The sequence below is a fragment of the Mchenga conophoros genome, linkage group LG10, assembly GCF_057382185.1.
Source record: "Mchenga conophoros isolate Kocher_MC1m ecotype Shallow Benthic linkage group LG10, M_conophoros_male_GT1.1, whole genome shotgun sequence".
Taxonomy (NCBI): Eukaryota; Metazoa; Chordata; class Actinopteri; order Cichliformes; family Cichlidae; genus Mchenga; species Mchenga conophoros.
In genome coordinates, this window is record NC_140535.1 from 9,914,695 (window position 1) to 9,934,593 (window position 19,899).

General features: G+C 41.0%; 1 protein-coding gene across 11 annotated transcripts in view; it reads right to left on the reverse strand.

Annotated features, from left to right (window-relative positions):
• ksr1a (kinase suppressor of ras 1a) overlaps window positions 1-16,759 on the reverse strand; it is a 33,979-nt gene extending 17,220 nt beyond the window's left edge. For 5 of the 11 annotated variants that reach the window (XM_085288464.1, XM_085288470.1, XM_085288469.1 and 2 more), the window contains exons 1-2: window positions 13,064-13,786; window positions 4,049-4,189 (exon numbers count right to left, since the gene is read on the reverse strand). In XM_085288464.1, the coding sequence (XP_085144590.1) occupies window positions 4,049-4,189; window positions 13,064-13,273 (351 nt within the window). In that variant the 5' untranslated portion in view covers window positions 13,274-13,786. Of the gene's footprint in view, window positions 1-1,847; window positions 4,001-4,048; window positions 4,190-13,063; window positions 13,788-16,584 lie in introns of those variants that run through there. The other 6 variants (XM_085288468.1, XM_085288461.1, XM_085288462.1 and 3 more) reach the window with 5 other exon arrangements.
• Between the last annotated feature and the right edge of the window lie 3,140 nt (window positions 16,760-19,899).

Sequence of the window (19,899 nt, forward strand, 5' to 3'; positions counted from 1 at the left end):
ATAAAGACACAAATTCATATAGGCTTGGATACTCTATGTGGACACAATTGTGAATTGTAAATAATATGAAGTATTGGGTGTCATAAATAAAGAAAAAAAAATCCAAATGGAGGATTAGCAGTGTGTTAAAGTTAACAGTGCTCACATTAGTTTTGATTGACATTAGCTGACCAGTATTTAATTAAGCATTAAGTCTGTATCTTTATTAATACTGAAAAGTTATCAGTTTTGAAATTAAAACAAAGAACGCTTAATCATGACTGCTTTACAAATTGAAATTAAACCCTAAATGTAATCCACTCAGCAGCTGCGATATTTCTAGCATTTGTTTCAGAGTGGAAATTATTGTAGCACTTTATAATAGGCAAATTGTAAATAGTTTGCGATACTTTTTTGACTGACTATTATATTGTATTACGCGTTATATCACAGCTGATACCAGACAATATCAGCATTGTCAACATTTACATTCTCATGACACTGGGGCATATAAAAATTTATGTAAATGATGAAGGCCTAGTCACTGGTCAATGTTCAGAGCAGCAAATACTGTGGTTTATACAGAGCCATGGGCCTCTCAGAGACGCACAACATGTCCTTTAGTGTTAATCCACTGATGCACGTGTCACAGCCACAGTGACAACTCTTTAAAACAAGTATTATAAACATTTAGCTTTATAGATAAACCATGCAAATAGCTTTTTTAAATGCACTACGCTGTATCATTTACAAAGCTCTGGAGGCATCACGCTGAACTTTACAAAAAGCCACAAAGCATTTGTTAAACAAATAGTTGTTGTGTTATTTTAAATTCAAAAAAATACAAAAAAATAAAGTTGATAAAATTTCAAAATAAAGTCACATTGCACACGTTTAGCTTCACTTTTAGGTTAATGGTAACAAACCATTAAACACGGATTTATTAATTATGAAATTAATTTTGTTATACATCTACTCTGCTTTGCTTTCCCAATTCTACACATCTAAACCAGCGCCACATGTTTAACCCTTTCATGCATGAATTATGACAACCTCAATCATGATTTTTTTCTTAAGTATTTTTATTCGTCTTTACGCATGAAAAGATGAATAAAAATCCTTAAGAAAAAAATCCTGACAGAGGTTGTCATAATTCATGCATGAAAGGGTTAAATAACAATGATTACAATGAAACACGTCATACATCTATAGTAATTAAACGACCAGTGGGTGGCCGGTTATGGAGTGACACAGCAGTGTCCAATGTAGTGGTTTATGTGCTATTAAACCATCAACACTGACACAAATACAAGGAAACAGCCTCTGAATAGCTGTCCACTGTAGTGACCACTATGTATGAAAGGGTTAAGACTCGTCTCTGTGTGGCTTTCCTTTTTAGCCCGCTGTCTAGTTCCTCTCTAATGTTTTGGGTCATCTTGCTAACCACCCAGGCTGTCTTCCTTTTTTACTTCCCATTTTTGAAAATTTATTATTTCAGCAGACAGTAAAACTCAACAATAAGGCATCACAGGGTGTCGTAAACCAGACTGTTCCACTTTGGTTGATACTCAAACCCCATTTGGATGATTATTCCATTTCTTGACTATTGAAACTTTTTTTAATGCATTTATTTTATCTGAACTTGTAGCATTACAGTGAATCACCGAGGCTGCTCGCTCAAGTCAATCTCCTCAAATTTCAATAAAAACTGAAAAAAGTGGAGGCGTTCTTTATGACCTCCAGTGTACTACCAACTCCCACTTATTTAAGCATTTAGCACTGCAGTTTTCCTTTCATATTCCTCTGTTTCCAGCCTTTTATGTGCTTTAAAAAAAAAATGTAGTCTGCAAGATTGGAGATGTACAAACCTGGAAGGGCGGGGCTTTCTTTTTACAGCCGAGTTACTGAAGCGGCGAAATAAAACAACAGTGCAATCAACAACTGATGGATGACAGAAGGAAATAGGGCCAAATCCAGTGAGTTTAGGATGTTTCTTCTGACTGGGGAAGTACGCAATCACTTATCAGTCAGGTTAAACCCTTGCTCTCAGGGGCAAACACTGATCACAAAACTAGGGCAACCTCCCACACTAGTGTGTACACTAGAACCAAAACATAGCACACGCACACACTAAACCACACACATGTAAGGGGTGAGTGATGTGATATTTAAAGTTGCTGTCGGCCCTCTACTCTCATTCTATTTCCTCACTCAGAACATAGTTACAGCAAAGCCTGCATACGTGACCGTTTCACTGGGGCCTCCTATACATGCAGTATTATGTCGGCTCTGTTTTAATTAATATGGGCCCTTCACAGGTTAGAATCCCCAGTAGGAATTCTCTGTAGTAAGTCATCTACATAATTCAGCTACAAATAAAACTGGACTGTCCATCACATAATCTAGCCATCATAGTATAAAGTGAGGAGATGCGCTGTAGACTTCTCAGTCTAATAATATTTGGTCTAAATAGGTCATCAAAATGCCGCTACAGTCCTTCGTCCTTTGGGATGTCCCCGCCGGTCTACAAGACATACAAATGAGCACTTTCTATTTCATCAGAAAACCTCATCGTGTCTCGTGCAAAGCTAAATTCTTTTGAAAGGAAGTGAGGTTTAAGAGTGAATGGACTAAACAGTAAACAGAGCACAAATAATCAGATACGGAACAAGGCCGCAACACAAAGCACATACAAGGCCGGCACATATTAAAGAATAACGAGTGCAGAAGAGTTTTAAAAATAAAGCAGGTTACCGTCAGGTCACAAAACAAAGACAAATGGACTGGAACGACAAAAACACATAAGAGCTGACATGGATTAAAACAGTTTACAGCAGGACACGACAGGACAGGACAGGACAGGGGGAGAGAAAGGAGAGACAATTTTGACAACCCAATAAGAAAAATGATAAATCCAAGCGTTAAAACAAACAAACAAACAGCTGACAGCCACTAAACAATAGCGGAGCTTAAAAACAACACTGAAACAAAAATGATAAGTTAACCAGCTGGTAGCTTCTGCAATGGAAGACTGCACACGGCAATGCTCTAAAGTTTCATCATGATCAGAAGTGACAGCAAATAGCGAGTTCTGAAATTGCATTAATAAGGGAGGCTTTCTGCAGGAAATCTCTCTGCTCAAGACTCCCCACTGCTACACGAGGAGGTCAGAGGTCAGTGTCAGCCGCAGATTAGCAGGCTGGAGTCACAGTTCAGGAGCGGGACACTTGAGCGGTGCTGAACAACACATATTAAACATTTTACTGCACTACATGGTTCTCACACCCAAGGTCAGTTCTTTATTTTCTGGGTCATTGTCTTTTTGGGAGACCGACAGAAAGTGAAACAGACCTTACCCTGGTTCCACCACAGCCCAAGTGATCCAGCACCTAAATAAATGCTAATTGTGTATGTTTAGGCAAGGAACAGGTCATTATCTTATTTTAAAAGAATCTACTGAAAAACAAGACTTTAATATACCTGGGGTTTTTTTTTAATGTACATGTAACCATCAACAATGCTAGAGCAATGAAAAAGAAAAGGCACAGAGTGGATCAGTTAAAGAACTATAATAAAGATAAGTACACTTTGTACACTTGTATAAAAAGGGCCTTCTCTTCCCTCTTACAAACATGGCATGGAGCTATAAATAGCAGCAGAAGGCTGAGAATGAGATTTTTGAAGCATTCAAGACTTTCTCCGAGCACAGACCAGCATGTCTCTTCCAGTTTCGCTTTTTTTGCTTTGCTAGTTTTGTGAGCCTTGTTTCAGTAACAAAAAATAAAATTTGACAGTAGAAACAGTTATCTGAAATGAATCAGCTCAAGTTTAGATTTTGGCGCTGCCGTTCTCAGGACGTCAAAAATGAAGCAGCTTCTCTTTTTGAAAGGCACTTTGACGGCCGCTGGTTAATTCCTCATGCACATGTGAATGTTGACTGAGTGAACATCACAGACTGCATATAAAAGACTTTTATACGCAGTCTTTGATGTGCTTATAGAACAGCTGTAAACGGGAGACAAACGCCAGTCACTCCGGCCAGAGTACTGGCGCCCAGACGATGACCTACCTCAATGAGCTCTGGTCGCAGGTTGATGGTGCGTAACCAGTCTCGCAAGTGTGGATAGCTGTCTAGGGCCTCGGGCCTCTCTGTCTCTGGCACTTTCTGCTTGCACTGGAGCTGTTTACAGATGTATTTCATCAGCTTCACCTGCAGGGAGCAATAGAGAACATAGCAGAGAAGGGAGGGGCAGGTTAGCGGGGGAGACTGGGAGTCTGCTACGAGCTACATGAGAAAGAGCAGGCATTCACTGTGAAGGGTATCTGTCACACCTGTGTTGGCAGGGTTTTATTGTTGCAGAGGTACCACCTTTAAAGCAGAAACAGACCGAAAACTGCTGTTTTCACACGAGTGACATGACACTGACCTGACACCAGATGAGCCTCTGTTACGATAAAGTCAGACACGTGAATATCTCCACACCCTCGCTTACTGTTTATTCCCCCTCTACTGAGCTCAGTGTACCTGCAGTGACAGCTCCAATGTTTCCCTGTGTCCTCAAAGAGACAAGCTAATTAGATATAAACTGCTATTATTATCCAGAGGAACAATGACCTGGTCATCTAATGAGAGCATCAGCAGTGCTGCCAAAGCAAATGTGTCTGTTTGCAGCTGAGAAGCATCAAAGTTCAGAGTGATGGAAAGAAAGTGCCCATGTGACTAGTTTCGTCCCACGGGCATTTTCCTTCAAACTTTCTTATTTTCTCTGAGCTTCTACAAATCTTTTACCCTCCACTTCATGACAGAGCCAAGGAGCCATCATTTTCTTTCCAGGTTTAACACATTGTGCACAATGTGTCCACGATGTGATGCCTCTATGAGGCCAATTCTTCTCTCCTTTACATGTCATTTTTCTAATTTTTTTCAAAGTTAATTTTTTTCTTTATTTTTAATAGAGCTAGGGGCTTTCATCATAGCATTTCTAAACATACTACATTTCTTTAGAAACCATGAATTATTTCTATTTGCACTACAGAATTATTACAGAGAAAGCGAAAATGACCATGATATTATTAGCCCTCTGAAAAACGGACCTTTTAACTGAGCCATAGCACAAAGCACTGCTGTGCAACGGTGTGCTTTAACTTTGTAATGCCCAGAGTTTGTAAAATCAATTCCCAAGTTAAAAACTGAGACACTAATCAGTTTAGATTTGAGAAAAAAGGTAGATGGACAAACAAAGTTACCACAGAGCAATACCATCAAGATATTCAAACACAGTACAGGACAAGTCTGACAGAGAAAGAAAACTAATGAGAGATGTGTTTAAAGACACCAGAACACCTGCTAAGACACTAGTGAATGACTTGGCCAAGTACGGAATTGCAATCTCAAAGAAGACAATCACTGGAACCCTGCACAGAAATGTACTGTGAGGTGACAAACCAAGAGACACCTTCAAGCCAGACTGAAATATGCAAAGGACAACCTGGAGAAAGATTATATGTACTGGAAATGTGTCCTTTTGTCAGATGAGACAAAACTAGAGCTCTTGGGCTGCAGAAATGCTGCTTATGTTTGGAGAAAGAAATAAGAGGTGTATAACCCAAAGAACACCACTGTAAGCTGTACACCTTTATGTGTACAATATAAAACTATTGTCCAGTATATTGAGATGAGCTGTAACTCTGTCAGGTTCTAAATAAAGTATTCCTTTCAACAAGATGCACAGACACCTACTTCTCCTCAGTTTTTTTTAATTAGCAGGCTGGGTGCAACCTTTGTTGTAGTGTCTCATGACATCAGACCCAACATCAGTTAACATCCCATCAGTTAATATTGCTTTACCTTGTTTTTGTAGAGGAATAAATGATCGGCCTATCAATGCAAATGATTCCACTGGAGTCTGCACAAATAAAATGTAAAGCTGTAACAATTTAATCTGATGCCTTCCAAAAAACCCACGTTGAGCGCAGTGGTCCTGTGAGTAAGTATAACAATGCTCGCCGTGGTATTGGTTTGCAACGGCCTGCATTGTGCAGCTCAGCGTGACTGTATAGAGTGTCCTTATCTCACCGTCTATCTGTAAGAATCCATTACAGCAGGCAGCACCTTGAGATGAGCTGAACGGCACCAGCTACCTTTCGACCCACCGCGCACCTCTCGAGTGCCTGGGCAACAGCGACGAGCGTGTGTCTTTCTCTGCTCATTGAGCTTCCTCTACTCACCAACCAGACAGAAACTCGTACAGCATACCGCGCTTCTCTCGGAAAGTGTGGCCTTGGGATGTAAAAAGGCTTCTTCACAGCAGCCAACAAAAGCCTCTCCACTGGAGGCCAGAGAGATGAAAGATGATAGAAAGAAGTTAAATTCTCAATGTGTTGACCCTGACTGAAGCTTTTTAGCTCTGCGAGCAGTCGTCAATCATCAGCTGCAGTGAGAGCATTATAAAATAATAAAACTGAATGTAATCCAATGAAAAAGAAATATTACCAGCACACAAGAAAGCACCTTGTCATAAAAGCTTCTTTGGCTAAATCGAATGTGCCTAAATACAAACGTTTAGGTCTTACATGCCAAAGAGTGCAAGCAAGCTTTACTAAAAAAGGACAAAAACAGAGCAGCATTTCTGACTTGAACATGCATTCAGCTGCCAGAGGTTGGCCTTAGAGGCCAGTAAGTAAGACCAGCTCCCTCTCTGGGAGGAGTGAAAAGACAGGAACATATTTTGCTGGAAACCTTTTTACATATGGACATGTATGCAAATGTACTGGCGTGCACACACACACACACACACACACACACACACACAGACCCATGTATACGGAGTAGATGGGAGATAGAAGCAGGACTGCACAAAGTGAACCTGTGATAAATGTGACATCCAATCCATTATAAACTCAGAATAACAGAGCCTGTAGTCCTTTTGGTTTTTTAGATCAGGCCTAGCATGGCATTTGCTCAGTGTGGCTAATGAGCTAGCCTCCTGCTTTACCTCCCTATACACCAGTGCAGCCCTGTGACGTCAGGTTACCTAGCAACCCCTCTTCTGAGTCGTCAGCAACATTTCAGTGGGATTTTCCCAAACATGTGAAACACAGAGCTCAGGCAACATACATATCACCATATAAACATCCCAATGTGTAGGAGCAAAAACACGACCAACATTTCTTTTATATTGTTCCTCCCACAGAGAGCAGTCTCTTTACCCATTATCATCTAAATGGGTAAGGTAGACAGGAGGACACAAGCACGAAACCCCCTCACCGATATCAGTACTGTGCATAAGAAGAGCACAGGCACGCACACGTCAATAAAATAATGGCAGGCTGGCCTGGTGGATATTATTTTTGGTGCAAAGGGGAGAAAGCAGTGTTTGACGTGTGGCCCGGAGGGGGAAGGAGGAGGAGGGGGGGAAATGGCGTCAGAGCCCACCTGTCAGCAGAGCTAAACAACACCATGGCAACAGCCTAATGCTGCGAGGGGATGAGTGACAGCCGGTTTGTTGGGCACCGAGGAAAGGAGAAGGGAGTCCGAGCACAGGCCAGCCTGACACAGCAGACTCGGGGAGCACATCCCACCGCTTCAGTTGTTTTGTTTTCTCAAGGCTCCTGCTGACACAGCCACTTCGGTGCACCTGCCAAGGCTATAAGCGTGGCCCTATCACAGAACTGAGCAACAATGCTCTATCCCCGGAAATGTTATTCGCAGATGAAGGTCAGCTCTCCCGCCCAGAAATCTGCACTCACGTCTTGTCGTCAGAACAGGCTCGCTGAATAAGAACACGCCTTATGTCATATATCATTAGCCATGTGGCCCCTCTGGACTAGGTAAGAAAAACCCAAAGAGGAGATACCGATATAAGTTTTGGTGGAGATTGAACAGAAAGTAGAGAGCACTTAAAGTCAAAGCACCTCTTAAAACTGTGTCCCAGAGATTTGCTTCATCATATCTGTATGCTACATTGTCACCATTGGCCAAAACAGGAAAAAAAAATCTAATCTTGACATATTTATGCAGGGGCCAGGTCACAGAGGGGAGGTGGGGGTGTGTCTGTCGGGTATAAACAGTTGACAGTCCAAGACAATGGCCTATAAATTGCCCCTCCTCCATCATTGTTAGCACCCATGCAAGTCGATGCTGGGTGGGAGTGGTAGGTCCAGGGGTACGTGTCTGTCTGAGCCTCAGACAGACCAAACAAGGCACGTCTAAGAGGAGAACATGTGGCAAGTTTAGCCAGTTAAAATGTAAGGTTTACAAGCTGCTGTGAGGCATTGCACTTTTAAACATTTTAAAAGGTCTATTTTTAGACAATTACAACCAGGTATGATTTACAGCTAGACAAAGCAAATCCCTTCTTCCCAGAAAAGAAAAAAGTACAGCAGGCCTCAAAATTACAGGATGCAATCCTCAACTCACCCCCAGTCGGTTTAAGAATAGATCAACATCTGCCTACACTGTTCAACAGTATGTACTTCTATCTTATTGGTTACAACAAAAACAACAACAACAAACAGAGAAAGGGTCAGGGCTGATATAGTCACTACAGTTGTGTTTCCTCCTTTATACCCCCCCAACAGCAAACACACACACAGCAGTTGTCATGTCATGAGAAGCAGCACAGCGGATTGGCTTTGATTCTCCCCTCCCCTTTCCTCCCTGCTCTCCCTTCTCGAACGGGCTCTTTGCGCGTCATTTGATTTTCTTATTTAACAACCAACCCTGAAAATGCGTAGGAAGAAAGATGTCTAAATATAGACGCAGCCACAACAGCTCGCACCACGAGCGCGCAGCAAACTCTCTCCAACACTGTGAGGAGACAAAACAGAGTGACGCTTTGCTGTTTGCATTACATAGAGAGGTGATGAAAAAGAAAGGTAAGGGCACAGGCTGCTTTTATGGAAAGACTTACAGCATCAATGTATATATCTATATCTCTCTCATATATATATATATATATATATATATATATATATATATATATATATATATATATATACACACATATACACACACACACACACATACACCTCAGAACACACCATTTAAGGCCAGCGTGCACGAGCAAAGCACTTGATATTAGGGTGCATTTGTTTTCCAAGTTGAGATTCTGTTGGGATTACGGCTCAGGAGCAAACAAGGTGCTAAAAGGCAGAGCAAGTGGATGCGTGGATGCAATAAAGCAAGAGTCAAGCATACATGAAGAGCTACAGTAAATGTAACAGAAGCACCACGAGAGGCAGACAGAGCCTAAGCCTGAGTGGGATTAACGTGTGAAAAGTGAAGTACCAGTTAGCACTCCATTTGAGAGGCCAGTATCATTATCCTCTCACTGGCAAGGCAGAAACCCCCCCCCCCACAAACACACACACACAGTTCAAGTGGAATAATAAAGCTCTCTCAATGAGAGAATAAAGTGAGTTCAAGCTGCTCTTGATTGCACTCCAGTGCAATATGGGAAAGATAACCCTTTCGCACCACAAGCGTGACAACTACTCTGACCTCACACAGACTGCTCAAATTCAACACACAAATTAAAAGTACTCGCAGCTCCAGCAGGAACGATATCCATGCCTCGCTGCAGAACAGACCTCCTCTGATATGACGGTTGCATGGTGGAGTGCTTGCTGGAACTTTAGAACCATGGCATGCCGCTGCAACCACTGCACGCCCCACCTCATCAGACACATCTCGCGCACGCCTGGAAAAGCAACACCTCTCACACAATACTTCTTAAGAGTCATTTGAAATCTACGACCAATGCACTAATCCACTTACTTCTAAGAGACGGGGAACGTAGTAAGAAGAATCTAACAGAGGGCCCAAGTGAGAAGTGAAACTACACAATGAAGGCAAGAGGTGGTTTCAAAAGAGCGTGCCAGTAAAGCTGTGGGAAGTAAGACCGCTGATCGGCAGAGGATCCCTAATGCCCTCCTCAGCCTGAAAGACATCTAACCCTAGCGGCGTTTCTGGCACGATACATTATCATGATTGAAACATTATCATGCCCGTCTGATAACCCTACTAAACCAATCCTTCATGTTACAAATGGATGCTTTCTGAAGAACACACCCAGAGAACAGCAAATAGGACTTCCAAATGTCTTCTTCAGTTTGTCTTGAGTTTTTCGGAGACAGAAAACTATCTATATCAGCAGACCGCAACTGTATTCTCCCCTCCTGCCAAAGATCTCTGCTTATCTTTAAGATTTCATCACATCAGTCTTTTTTTTTCCCAATTCTTGTTACTACCCCATTTGTTTTACTGTGTAGGAAGCATCCAGTTTAAGAAAAGCATGACAAAAATCACTCCAAAGTCTGCTAACTCTCTAAAAACGGTCTACAAAATTAGAAAATAAGGACAAATAAAGCAACTGCAACATTTGAACAGCCTTAAAATCTTGTGCTAGAGGATCCATTTAGGCTGGCTTGGCATAGCAAACACAAACACAGTCATTGCATGGCAAAGAATTACACAAAGGAACCCAAGAGGTGACTGCACGTTTCCACTAGAGCTGTGATCTAAGATATTACGAGTCACGTGTTCTCAGACAAGTCGATTGTTGTCAGATTTTTTTATCTTTATGCTGCCACTTGCAGTAACAACGCAGCGTGTATGAACAGCTGCACCGTGAGCTCACTGCCAACTAGTCGCTGAAGCAGTTTAAACAATCAAAAGTACAGCTATAATCAGTGGAAATAAGAAAAAATACAATGACACACACACACACGTACAGCTGAGGCATAAAATCAGATAATGAAACGCAGACTGATGCACTTTTTATCTCCCCTTCAGGACTCGTTTGATTTCTGATTCTGATCCTACAGCAGGAAAGGATCCTGAAAGCTTGCGAGGTCTATAAAGCAGCAAACTTTGACTTGAAGTAACCACATCCACTGCTTCCACTTCTGACTTTCAGAGACAGCCCCTAATAACGGTCTCATAGGCACAGGAAAGAGACCCAGGAGCCTTCAAGAAACATGTGAGAGCGGCACGGCCTGTCCATTGTCATATAGAACAATGCTGGTGCAAAATGTGTCCACCTGACAGCATTTCTCAGGAAGTACTCTGCCAGATCACATCCTGTTCCAGAGACAAGGTATGCATGACCACAGATGAAGAGGGGGTGAAAATGTGGAGCAGGATTCGCTTTGTACTCTTTGTTTTGAACCCGTTTATCTAGCTCAGCTCAGGCCCATATTTGATCATATACACACACACACACACACACATACACACACACACACACACACACACACATATATATATATACACACACACACACACACACACACACACACACACACACACACACACACACACACATATATGGTTTTGGGTTTCGGCTGGGACCGAACAGAAAGGCTACAAATATCCAAACTGATTTGCTTTGTTTGCTTTGGTTTCATTCAGTTGAAGAATTTGAATGTTCTTTTAAGACCAGGCTTCTTTACTCGAGCCTGTAAAAATTTGTTCCTGCACAGAATAGCTGCCAACTCGCACCTGATGCCTGTCAGCCAGCGAGGGAGCAACCAAATTATTTTATAGAGATTCATACAGTATTCTCAAACTGGATAAAAAGCTGCAGCTGAGTCCATAAAACAGCTCAGTCATCTCTCCTTTGCCTTTGGGTAAATTATTACCCCCCCCAGGCCTTGCTGGTGATATTTGTATTTGTGATTCTAAGAGGTTACGGACACAGTGTAACCTGTCGTTTAAGGGGCTTCTTCCTTCATTAGCAGCAATTCTGGACCGCGCTAAGTATTTCTAAAAAGTAGCTCATTATATCACTGTGAGGCTGAATAGAAAGCAATACTTTTTTTTTTAATGTAGGGCAACAGCCCAGTTGTTCACGGGGTGTTTGGTTATAAAGAGATAAAAGAGACATGGATAATTGATAGCCTCTAGCCAATCAGGAGTGAGTATTCCTTTTAGCTAAGGTACAAGGCTTTAAATAAACCATGAACCAGAAAACCCCCATCATCTATTATGTCTCCAGGATGTCACTGTGACATTTGAAGGCTTTGAACTTGTAATATTCAACTGTTTTCCACATCTTCAAGCCTCATCAAAATATACTGTCTGTATCAGCCATTTATATGCCACAGCACCCCCCCCCCCCCCCCCCCTCCTCTTCCCATCACCCTCCTCAGCAACATCCAGGCCTGAGATTTAAAAAAAAAAAAAAACCAACTGGCCCTTTTGTTGAAACGACTGCAGAAGAGAGCTATATGTATAACCCTGTTTCGCATGTATCAGTTATCATTATGTGGTAAACCGAAAAAACGCACTCCCCCGTCCCTCATTTGAATTTTCCTGAAACATGCGAAGTGAGAGCAATATAGCGTGCGTCCTGTGCTGACGCCTGCACGCCACCAGGCATGACTTCTCCACCGTGCCGCCTGCTATAGTAGGGTATGTTGCTCCAAAAGAGCAACGCGCAAAGCAATGTCAAGTCATCCCCGCACGACGTAGGTGAATCGGCATCCAGATGCAGGAGAGCAGCAGCAGCAGCACACCAGCCTTTGCCTGCTGGATGAGGTTGGGGAGGGGGGGGTAACCACATGGATCGCGTCGTACATTTGTATTTGTCTCACAGGCCCCACTGTATGGAGGCAAAACCAAGTGCAGAGCGCCATACACGAACATATACATATATCTATATAAATAAAAGCCGTGAGTGTCTATTGAATGTGTGCCATGAGGCCAGGCTCAATACAGCTGCACGGCACGGTGCTGGGAACTATCCAAGGAGCTCCGGGCAAATAAAGAATATTCTAGAGGGATAGTAAAACCCAACGGGACAAAGCAAAACTTCATTATGAGCTCCTTTTATTGTTTTTTTTTTAATGTTTATTTTTGAGTCACCTCTACACAGCGAGCCAGCAGTAGCCCGTAAAGCGACAAAATGTGCTCGGCTCACTGACACTGATAGGGCGCCTCAGCCAATATTCAGCCTGGGAGGCGGACATAGCGCTGGGGCTTCATGACTCCGCAATTTGGCTATACTGCTTTCTATCTCCGGACGGGGCTTATGCACGGAGCCCGTGCTCGGGAGGAGGAGGAGAGGGGGAAGCTCATTACCTCTAAAGTTCGTATTTCCTGCTGTGTGAGGTCGTTGGTGGCGGCGCATTTGGTGCGTAGCCCCTGTAAGCTGGAGATGGAGATATCAATCATATTCTGGATCAGTTCGCACTGATGTAGCGCGGCCATCGCTGCGCCACCGCCGCTATCCCTCTCCGGCTGCTCATCACTCTCGACCATCTTTCCGCCTTTAGCAGACACACTATCCATTCCTCGGCATTGGGCACGGCTGGAAGGGCTGGAGTCAAAGTGTTAAGCTAAAAAAAATGTAAAATAAAAATAAATCAAACATATGCAGCAGTCCGGCGACGCAGCGACCTATTGTGGAAGTTAGCTGACAGCAATTGTCCCCAGCTCCGAATCTGGAAAAAAAAAAAAAAAAGAAAAGAAAAGAAATGGAAGCCCTGTGTGCAAACAAAAATGTTGACAGAGATGAAAATAAGGTGCTCGACGGTGACCCGGGTCCAAAGTCCAGTGAGGCTCGACTGAGAGGATACTCAAAGCTTCCACCGACACAGCTCTGACAGAGGCTTCCACCGTCTGTCAGCTGTTGGGAACATCATGGAGCGCGGTGCAATCTGGGAAATGAAGTCATATGGGTTACACCAACGTGCACTCCTCTGTCGTTCGTTAGTTGCTCACGCAAGAAAGCGAATGAAGAAAATGAAGGTTTTGAGAAGTATTAAAGTAACTTGTCTTCATCCGGGTGTCCTCCTATTTATTTTAATTTATTTTTTGTTGTATTGCAAGCTAGGAAAAGCGTATTAATAATACAATTAACGACGGCTTAATTGCATTAAACAGTTTTGATATACTGCAGGCTGATCCACTGTCACGTGCTTACTGGCACTTATCAGGGTTTTTGTTGTTTTAAATGTCCGTGCTTCTCCTATTGTGACCATTTTTCAGCTGGGAGAAGATTAGTATGCAGGGTCACAGGTAGAGAAGCCTAAATCCAGGGGCGATTCTAGGATGAAACATTTAGGGGGGGCTCAGCCTCCAATCATAATGTAATGCATACAGTACACGTGTCTGTGTAAAGGCCGTTAGGCTCAACAATGTTCTCCAGAATTTTTCAAAGTAAGTTAAAGAACTATTTGTAGAAAAGTGAGTGAGAGGAGAAATGTGCTGTTTCAGTCTCTTAACCACATAAAGACAGTCCATCTTACTTACGCAACTACTTATCTCTTACTTCTACTTAAAAACCTCAGTGTGACTGCACTGTAACATCACCACATCAACAACTGTGGACATTTAAATCTGTGTTAACTGTAACCTGTACCCACTCCAACAGATATCCATTGGTATCCATTCAGTAATACCAAAAAATATTACTTTACTGAATGAATATTACTTTACTACTGTGATTTTTTTAGTGCAATTTAGGGATGCTAAGTACCCCCCCCCAAATAGGCCTAAAATCACCAATATACCTAGATAAATAAAGATTATGTAAATGACTTTGTATAGGTCCTACCTTGTAACAGGAATGATCTTTGTGTTTCAAAATGACTTGACACCATTCATGATAGATATGTTTGACAGATTATAGGCCAGCAGGTCATTTTAGCAAATAGTGGAAATCGCTTTTTGGCAGCAAAGTAGATAATAAAGCAACTGCAAAATAATGCAAAATATACTGCTGTGGTGCTACGAGGACGTCCAGGCCTCAGCATACTCCCACTTTTTCTATTCTGATTGCAGATCTGTACAGAGAGGCAGGGCAATTCTAGAGTAGCTTTGGACACCAAGAATAATCACCACCTTTCACCTCACTTGCAGCTCCATACACTGTCATTATACTGTGCGGAGCAAAGCTGATGCACCAGAAGAACTATTTGGATAGGAAATTTAGCAATATGATTACAAGAGTGCCGACTAGTATATCCCCACATTCTTTGTATTTACATTTATTTAAAGACTGTGAATCAGTGCTGAATCCTCAGCTCATCAGATCAAGCTCACAGACTGTAGGCGACATCATAACTGCATAGTGAAATATACAAGGTGTACTTTGAGTAAAAGTGAGCTTTACACCCAGAGAATAAAGGATATGTGCATATTTAGTACACTTTTATATGCATATTTGGCACAAAAGAGACTAAAAAGTGATTTTATTGTCATCCTCACAGAGCATCGAAAGCCATAGGATGCATGGAGGCAGAAATGAAGGAATAACAATTTGTTACTGCAAAGTCGAAGCCGAGGTAGGTCGTCTGTCCTCATATCAGGACAGTGCATATTATATCTGTGGGGGTGGGATGAATTTGCAGGTTTCCACAACCGTTAAGTAGCAGTACACATGGCTTATTGCTGCAATGAGGGTGTGATGTTCCTTCCTTTAATATACCCTGATTATACAATGGAACGTGAGTCACTTCTCATGTAGCCCTGTGTTCCTTCTCCTCCATCTGTCTGTCTCTTCTCCTCTTCTGATTTGCAGGGAAAATGTAACTGTGTCTTACACTGGCCAAAAAAAAAAAAAAAAAAAAAAAATTTACACCAGTCCAAATATCAGCCGCACATGGTAGCACATAGAAATCAGACAGTGCAGAAGTGAAAAACCAAGTAGAGGGATTAGAAACCTCACTCTAGCTGTTTTGGTACACCACTGAGTCAGCCTCAAATCACTAGAAGCTATTAAAGTCAAAATGAACAACTTTAGTTCGGCTTAAAATAATCTGTAACCCGGCTGTATTAAAATGTTATGTTTATTAATGCACATACAGTATAAGCAAGTTCTTTAAATTTAGAATCATGGGTTGAGAAAGGTGACGCTGATAAGTAGTCTCTTTATGTTTGAAGTTTAATCAATATTTACTCACAAACAACACGTCAAGTTGGACAGACCTAAATCTCGACTGAAACACAAAAGAGACTTACTAGGAAATCCGACAAGCTTAGATTGCTATATGAAATATTAAAATGTAAGTCGATTAAACTAAGCAGCTTGTTGAATTGCTTTATCTTTTCAAGGCGACACTGTAACTTTCTCACAAATATATTAGAAGTACATGTAGGAGCCTTGCTGTAATGGAATGAAACAGACACAAAGTCTCACTCTCGAGTTATTGTTGTTGTTGGTCCACCACTTTGTGAATTCAGCCTTGCTGTATTAACAGCACAGATTTGATGATGAAATGCCAGCAGGACACCACGCCAATTTCAGCTCCTCTCTGCCTTCAAAATCAAGTTACAAAGCGGTAACAGAGGGATCATTGTAATAAGGGCTTTACATAGAAAACAATACTAGTATGCTAAAAGTTTCTCTACTCGAGGACATGCTCTAGTAATCAAACACACCGAGCAAAATGGAAAAGATGGTTATTCTGTGTTTCGAAATATAACGACAGCTATTTTTGGATCCTGTGTCTTTGTAGGGGACATAACTATTAAACTCACATATGACAAAAAGGTGAATTTTGAGCAGTTTTTATTTTTTTACCTCATGTGCGCTCTTTCTCGTGAAACATGTACCGTATTGATAAGGACAACAAAAAAAAAGAAAAAATCAGTCTCACCATTTGTTCTTCCTCCCCATTTTCTGTTTTTGCTGCAGTTTTTTCCCCCAAGATTTTGTTTCCATTTTAAATGATACTTGAAAATAACTGGCCATTGACCTCAGAAATATGATTGTACATCATGTAAGAAATCCCACAAGTATCTGAGTGGAGCATAAGCACAACGGTCAGCTCGCTTGACACAACTCAGAGAGCTGAGGACGACATGATCCTTTCCCAGCCTCATGGTCTCTTAAGCCCTTTAAACTGTTGTACTATTGGACAGCCAAGGCACAACACGCGGCACGGAGCTCCCGGCTTTAGATTAAATTAGACCGTAGACAATCTAATTCCATCTGCTTTGCTAGCCAGGATTCCCAGCAGGCATCCCTTCAGGTCTTCAGAGGGTGAGCCCCAAAAACAGCATTTAAGACCCGCGACCTCTGACCTGGAAAGCCTGCCCACGAGGCCTGCAGCATAGCTAACAAGACACTTGTCTCATTGCACTGTTTGGATACTTATCCCAGGTACACATAGCTTTGTAAACCCTTAAGTATTTTCTATAATTCTGCACAATCGCGATTTTTACATCAGTGAGACAAAACATCACAAGTCAGGCTATTTATTTAGCCCAGTAGTAATTATCCAATCATAAATGTTTTCATTAGATAACAGTTTCTGGATTACAGGCAGGAGAGTTCACCTGAACTCCTTCACCATGAGGTCTTTTTGTTGTTGTGTCCCGCAGAGTGTGGTGTGTATTGTCTTGTTGAAATAAGTAAGTTCTTCCCTGAATGGCAGCATATGTGGCTCCCAAACCTGTATATATTGTTCACAGGATTAATGGGACCTTCACAGATTTACAAATTACTCATACCATGTGCGCAGATACCATCACAGATGCTGGCTATTGAGCCAGATGGTCTCTCTCTTTATCCATGAATGCAACTTCTGTGATTTAAAAAAAAAGATTTCAGTTTTAGTGTAACTTGAAGGATCAATTCAGTATGAGTTTTTCTTCTTTAATGACACTTCTGTAGATGATAAAATCATTAAGCGTCCATAGAATTTTAAATTGTTGGCCTATGTGCCCACAAAGCCTTCACAACTTGATGACCCACTCCACAGCTTTACTTTAGAAAAGCTCTGGGAGTTCCTCTGTTATTTCGCCCAGTCCTGTTAATATTTAGCATAATTAGTTGTGAGATGTTCCACTGGTGGGAAACTCATTCTTAAGAATTTTGTAACTTTGCAGTCTTTTGTTAGTTACAGCAAGCAGGTTTTAAATAATTTGATCATCACTGATTGCTGTTTTTACTGGTATTTTTTACACAACTTCCCAGTGGAAACCTTTTAGTTTTTAGCTCTTATTTATCCAGAAATACAGTCTTCTGTGTGCTTCCTACTTTCACTACTTTAGTTATAAATACCGCATTCGAAATTTTGGGTCAGTTAAAAAAAAGGTGACAGTCATAAATCTGCTTTGGTGCTCTGAAAAATGCTTTGCTTTTGCTTTTGCTGATTTTTTTTTTTTAACTAACTATACATACCAACATTTTACATTAGCTAAGAGGTGAATTTCAGTTGCTCCATTTTATTTTGAAAGAATCAGTGAGGATTATTCCAATTCAGGACCATTTTTAAGAACTAATTTTACAGTTCTTAAATATGTCCATCAACAGCATTTCGATTAATTGTGAGTCATAGAAAAGCATGTTTTACAGTGCCAGAAAAACACACTCAAATGGTATGATGCACTTAGGTAACTAACTAAAATAACAAAGAACAAATGTATAGGAAATGCCTTCACTTTTAGTCCCTTATAAATGAAATTTAAACTAATACTGAAAATAATAAAAGTAAACTGAACACTTAAAAAAAAAGGAAACTAAAATAAGAAAACTCACCCTGCGAACTAATTAAAACAAAACTAAATGTAAGAAAAATGTGCAAAATAAAATAAAGCAAAACAAAAATCAGCTACTATCACTCTGGCTGTCAGTTTGGTAAATAAATGTAATTTTAAAACAATACTTTCAAATACAGACCTATGTACACACTGTTTGATGTGACTGCATGAATCACAACGTGAATAAAGAAGTAAGACAGCAGTGAACTGCAGCTGATTTCTCCACTCCACACAGTGGCCAACACCACCATCTGCTGGACATCTGTTAAAAAGAGTGTTAAAGAACTTCCATTGGATAAAGTCAAGGAAATTAGATCTCATGAAAGGATATGCATACTCATAAGCAGTCATTATCAATAACATTAAAAGTCTGTGTTTCACACACACTAGCAGTGGACATTAAACACTTGAACAGAGCATGTGTTGGGCTGATGGCTTTCATGGTTGATTAGCAGCACCTGCTCCAACCAGCCTCTCGGTTTGTTTCCTGCTTGGTAATCATGCTGGTGGAACAGTTTACCCAATTCAGTCATTTCAGATAGCAATGCAAAGAATACATTATCTAAGAATGAAACATGATTTTGTGTGTGTGTGTGTGTGTGTGTGTGTGTGCGTCCAACATGTGAAGGCCAGTCTGTTTCAGAAAGAGCTGTTCTAACAGTCAAAACCGTTCTTAAAGTGAGAACACATAATAAGTTACCAACAGTAAGCATAAGTACAGTACCACAGCTGGTCTGGTTTGAATTTTGTTGGCTGTGACACAGTTGAGTTATTATCCAGTCTGACCTTGTATGGAGTCATCCTTCAACTTTTTTTTTCTTTTTAGATAAACTATTATTTTAAAAATATTCAAAATTGTATTTCACTTAAAGTATATAGAGTTCCAGTGGCTTGCAAATGTTAATATATGTTACACAAAAGGTTTATACAAATCTACATTCTTGCTGAATTCAGAAACCTTTCTTATTTTGTGAAATATTAGATTTAAACTCTTTCAAACATGTATTTGAATGCAACTGTGAGAAACATTTAGAACGGATAAACAACTTTGTCATTGTGTTCACAGCTACTGTGTGTATGCTAATCAAATCTAGGGAAACTAGCTGAGGTTATAAAGCTCAGGCCCACATTTTCTTATATGCTGCTAGGAAAATGGGGAATAGGTTTACTAAAACATGAGCAAATATATGTGGAAAACAGAGTTTGTACAATCTCAAGCTCGAATGTCTATATTTAATACAGCTCTTCTGTTGTAATGGCCTACCTCTGCCCCATTTCCCTTCTTTAAATGCTGATGAAGCGCTAATGAGTGAATGAGCCACTCTTCCACTGAAGCCATTTCTGATGAGGCTTCAGTGAACAGTAGATGGATCAACTTAAGGGACAGATGAATCCTTAATCTCTATTTTTCCTATTTCTTAACAATG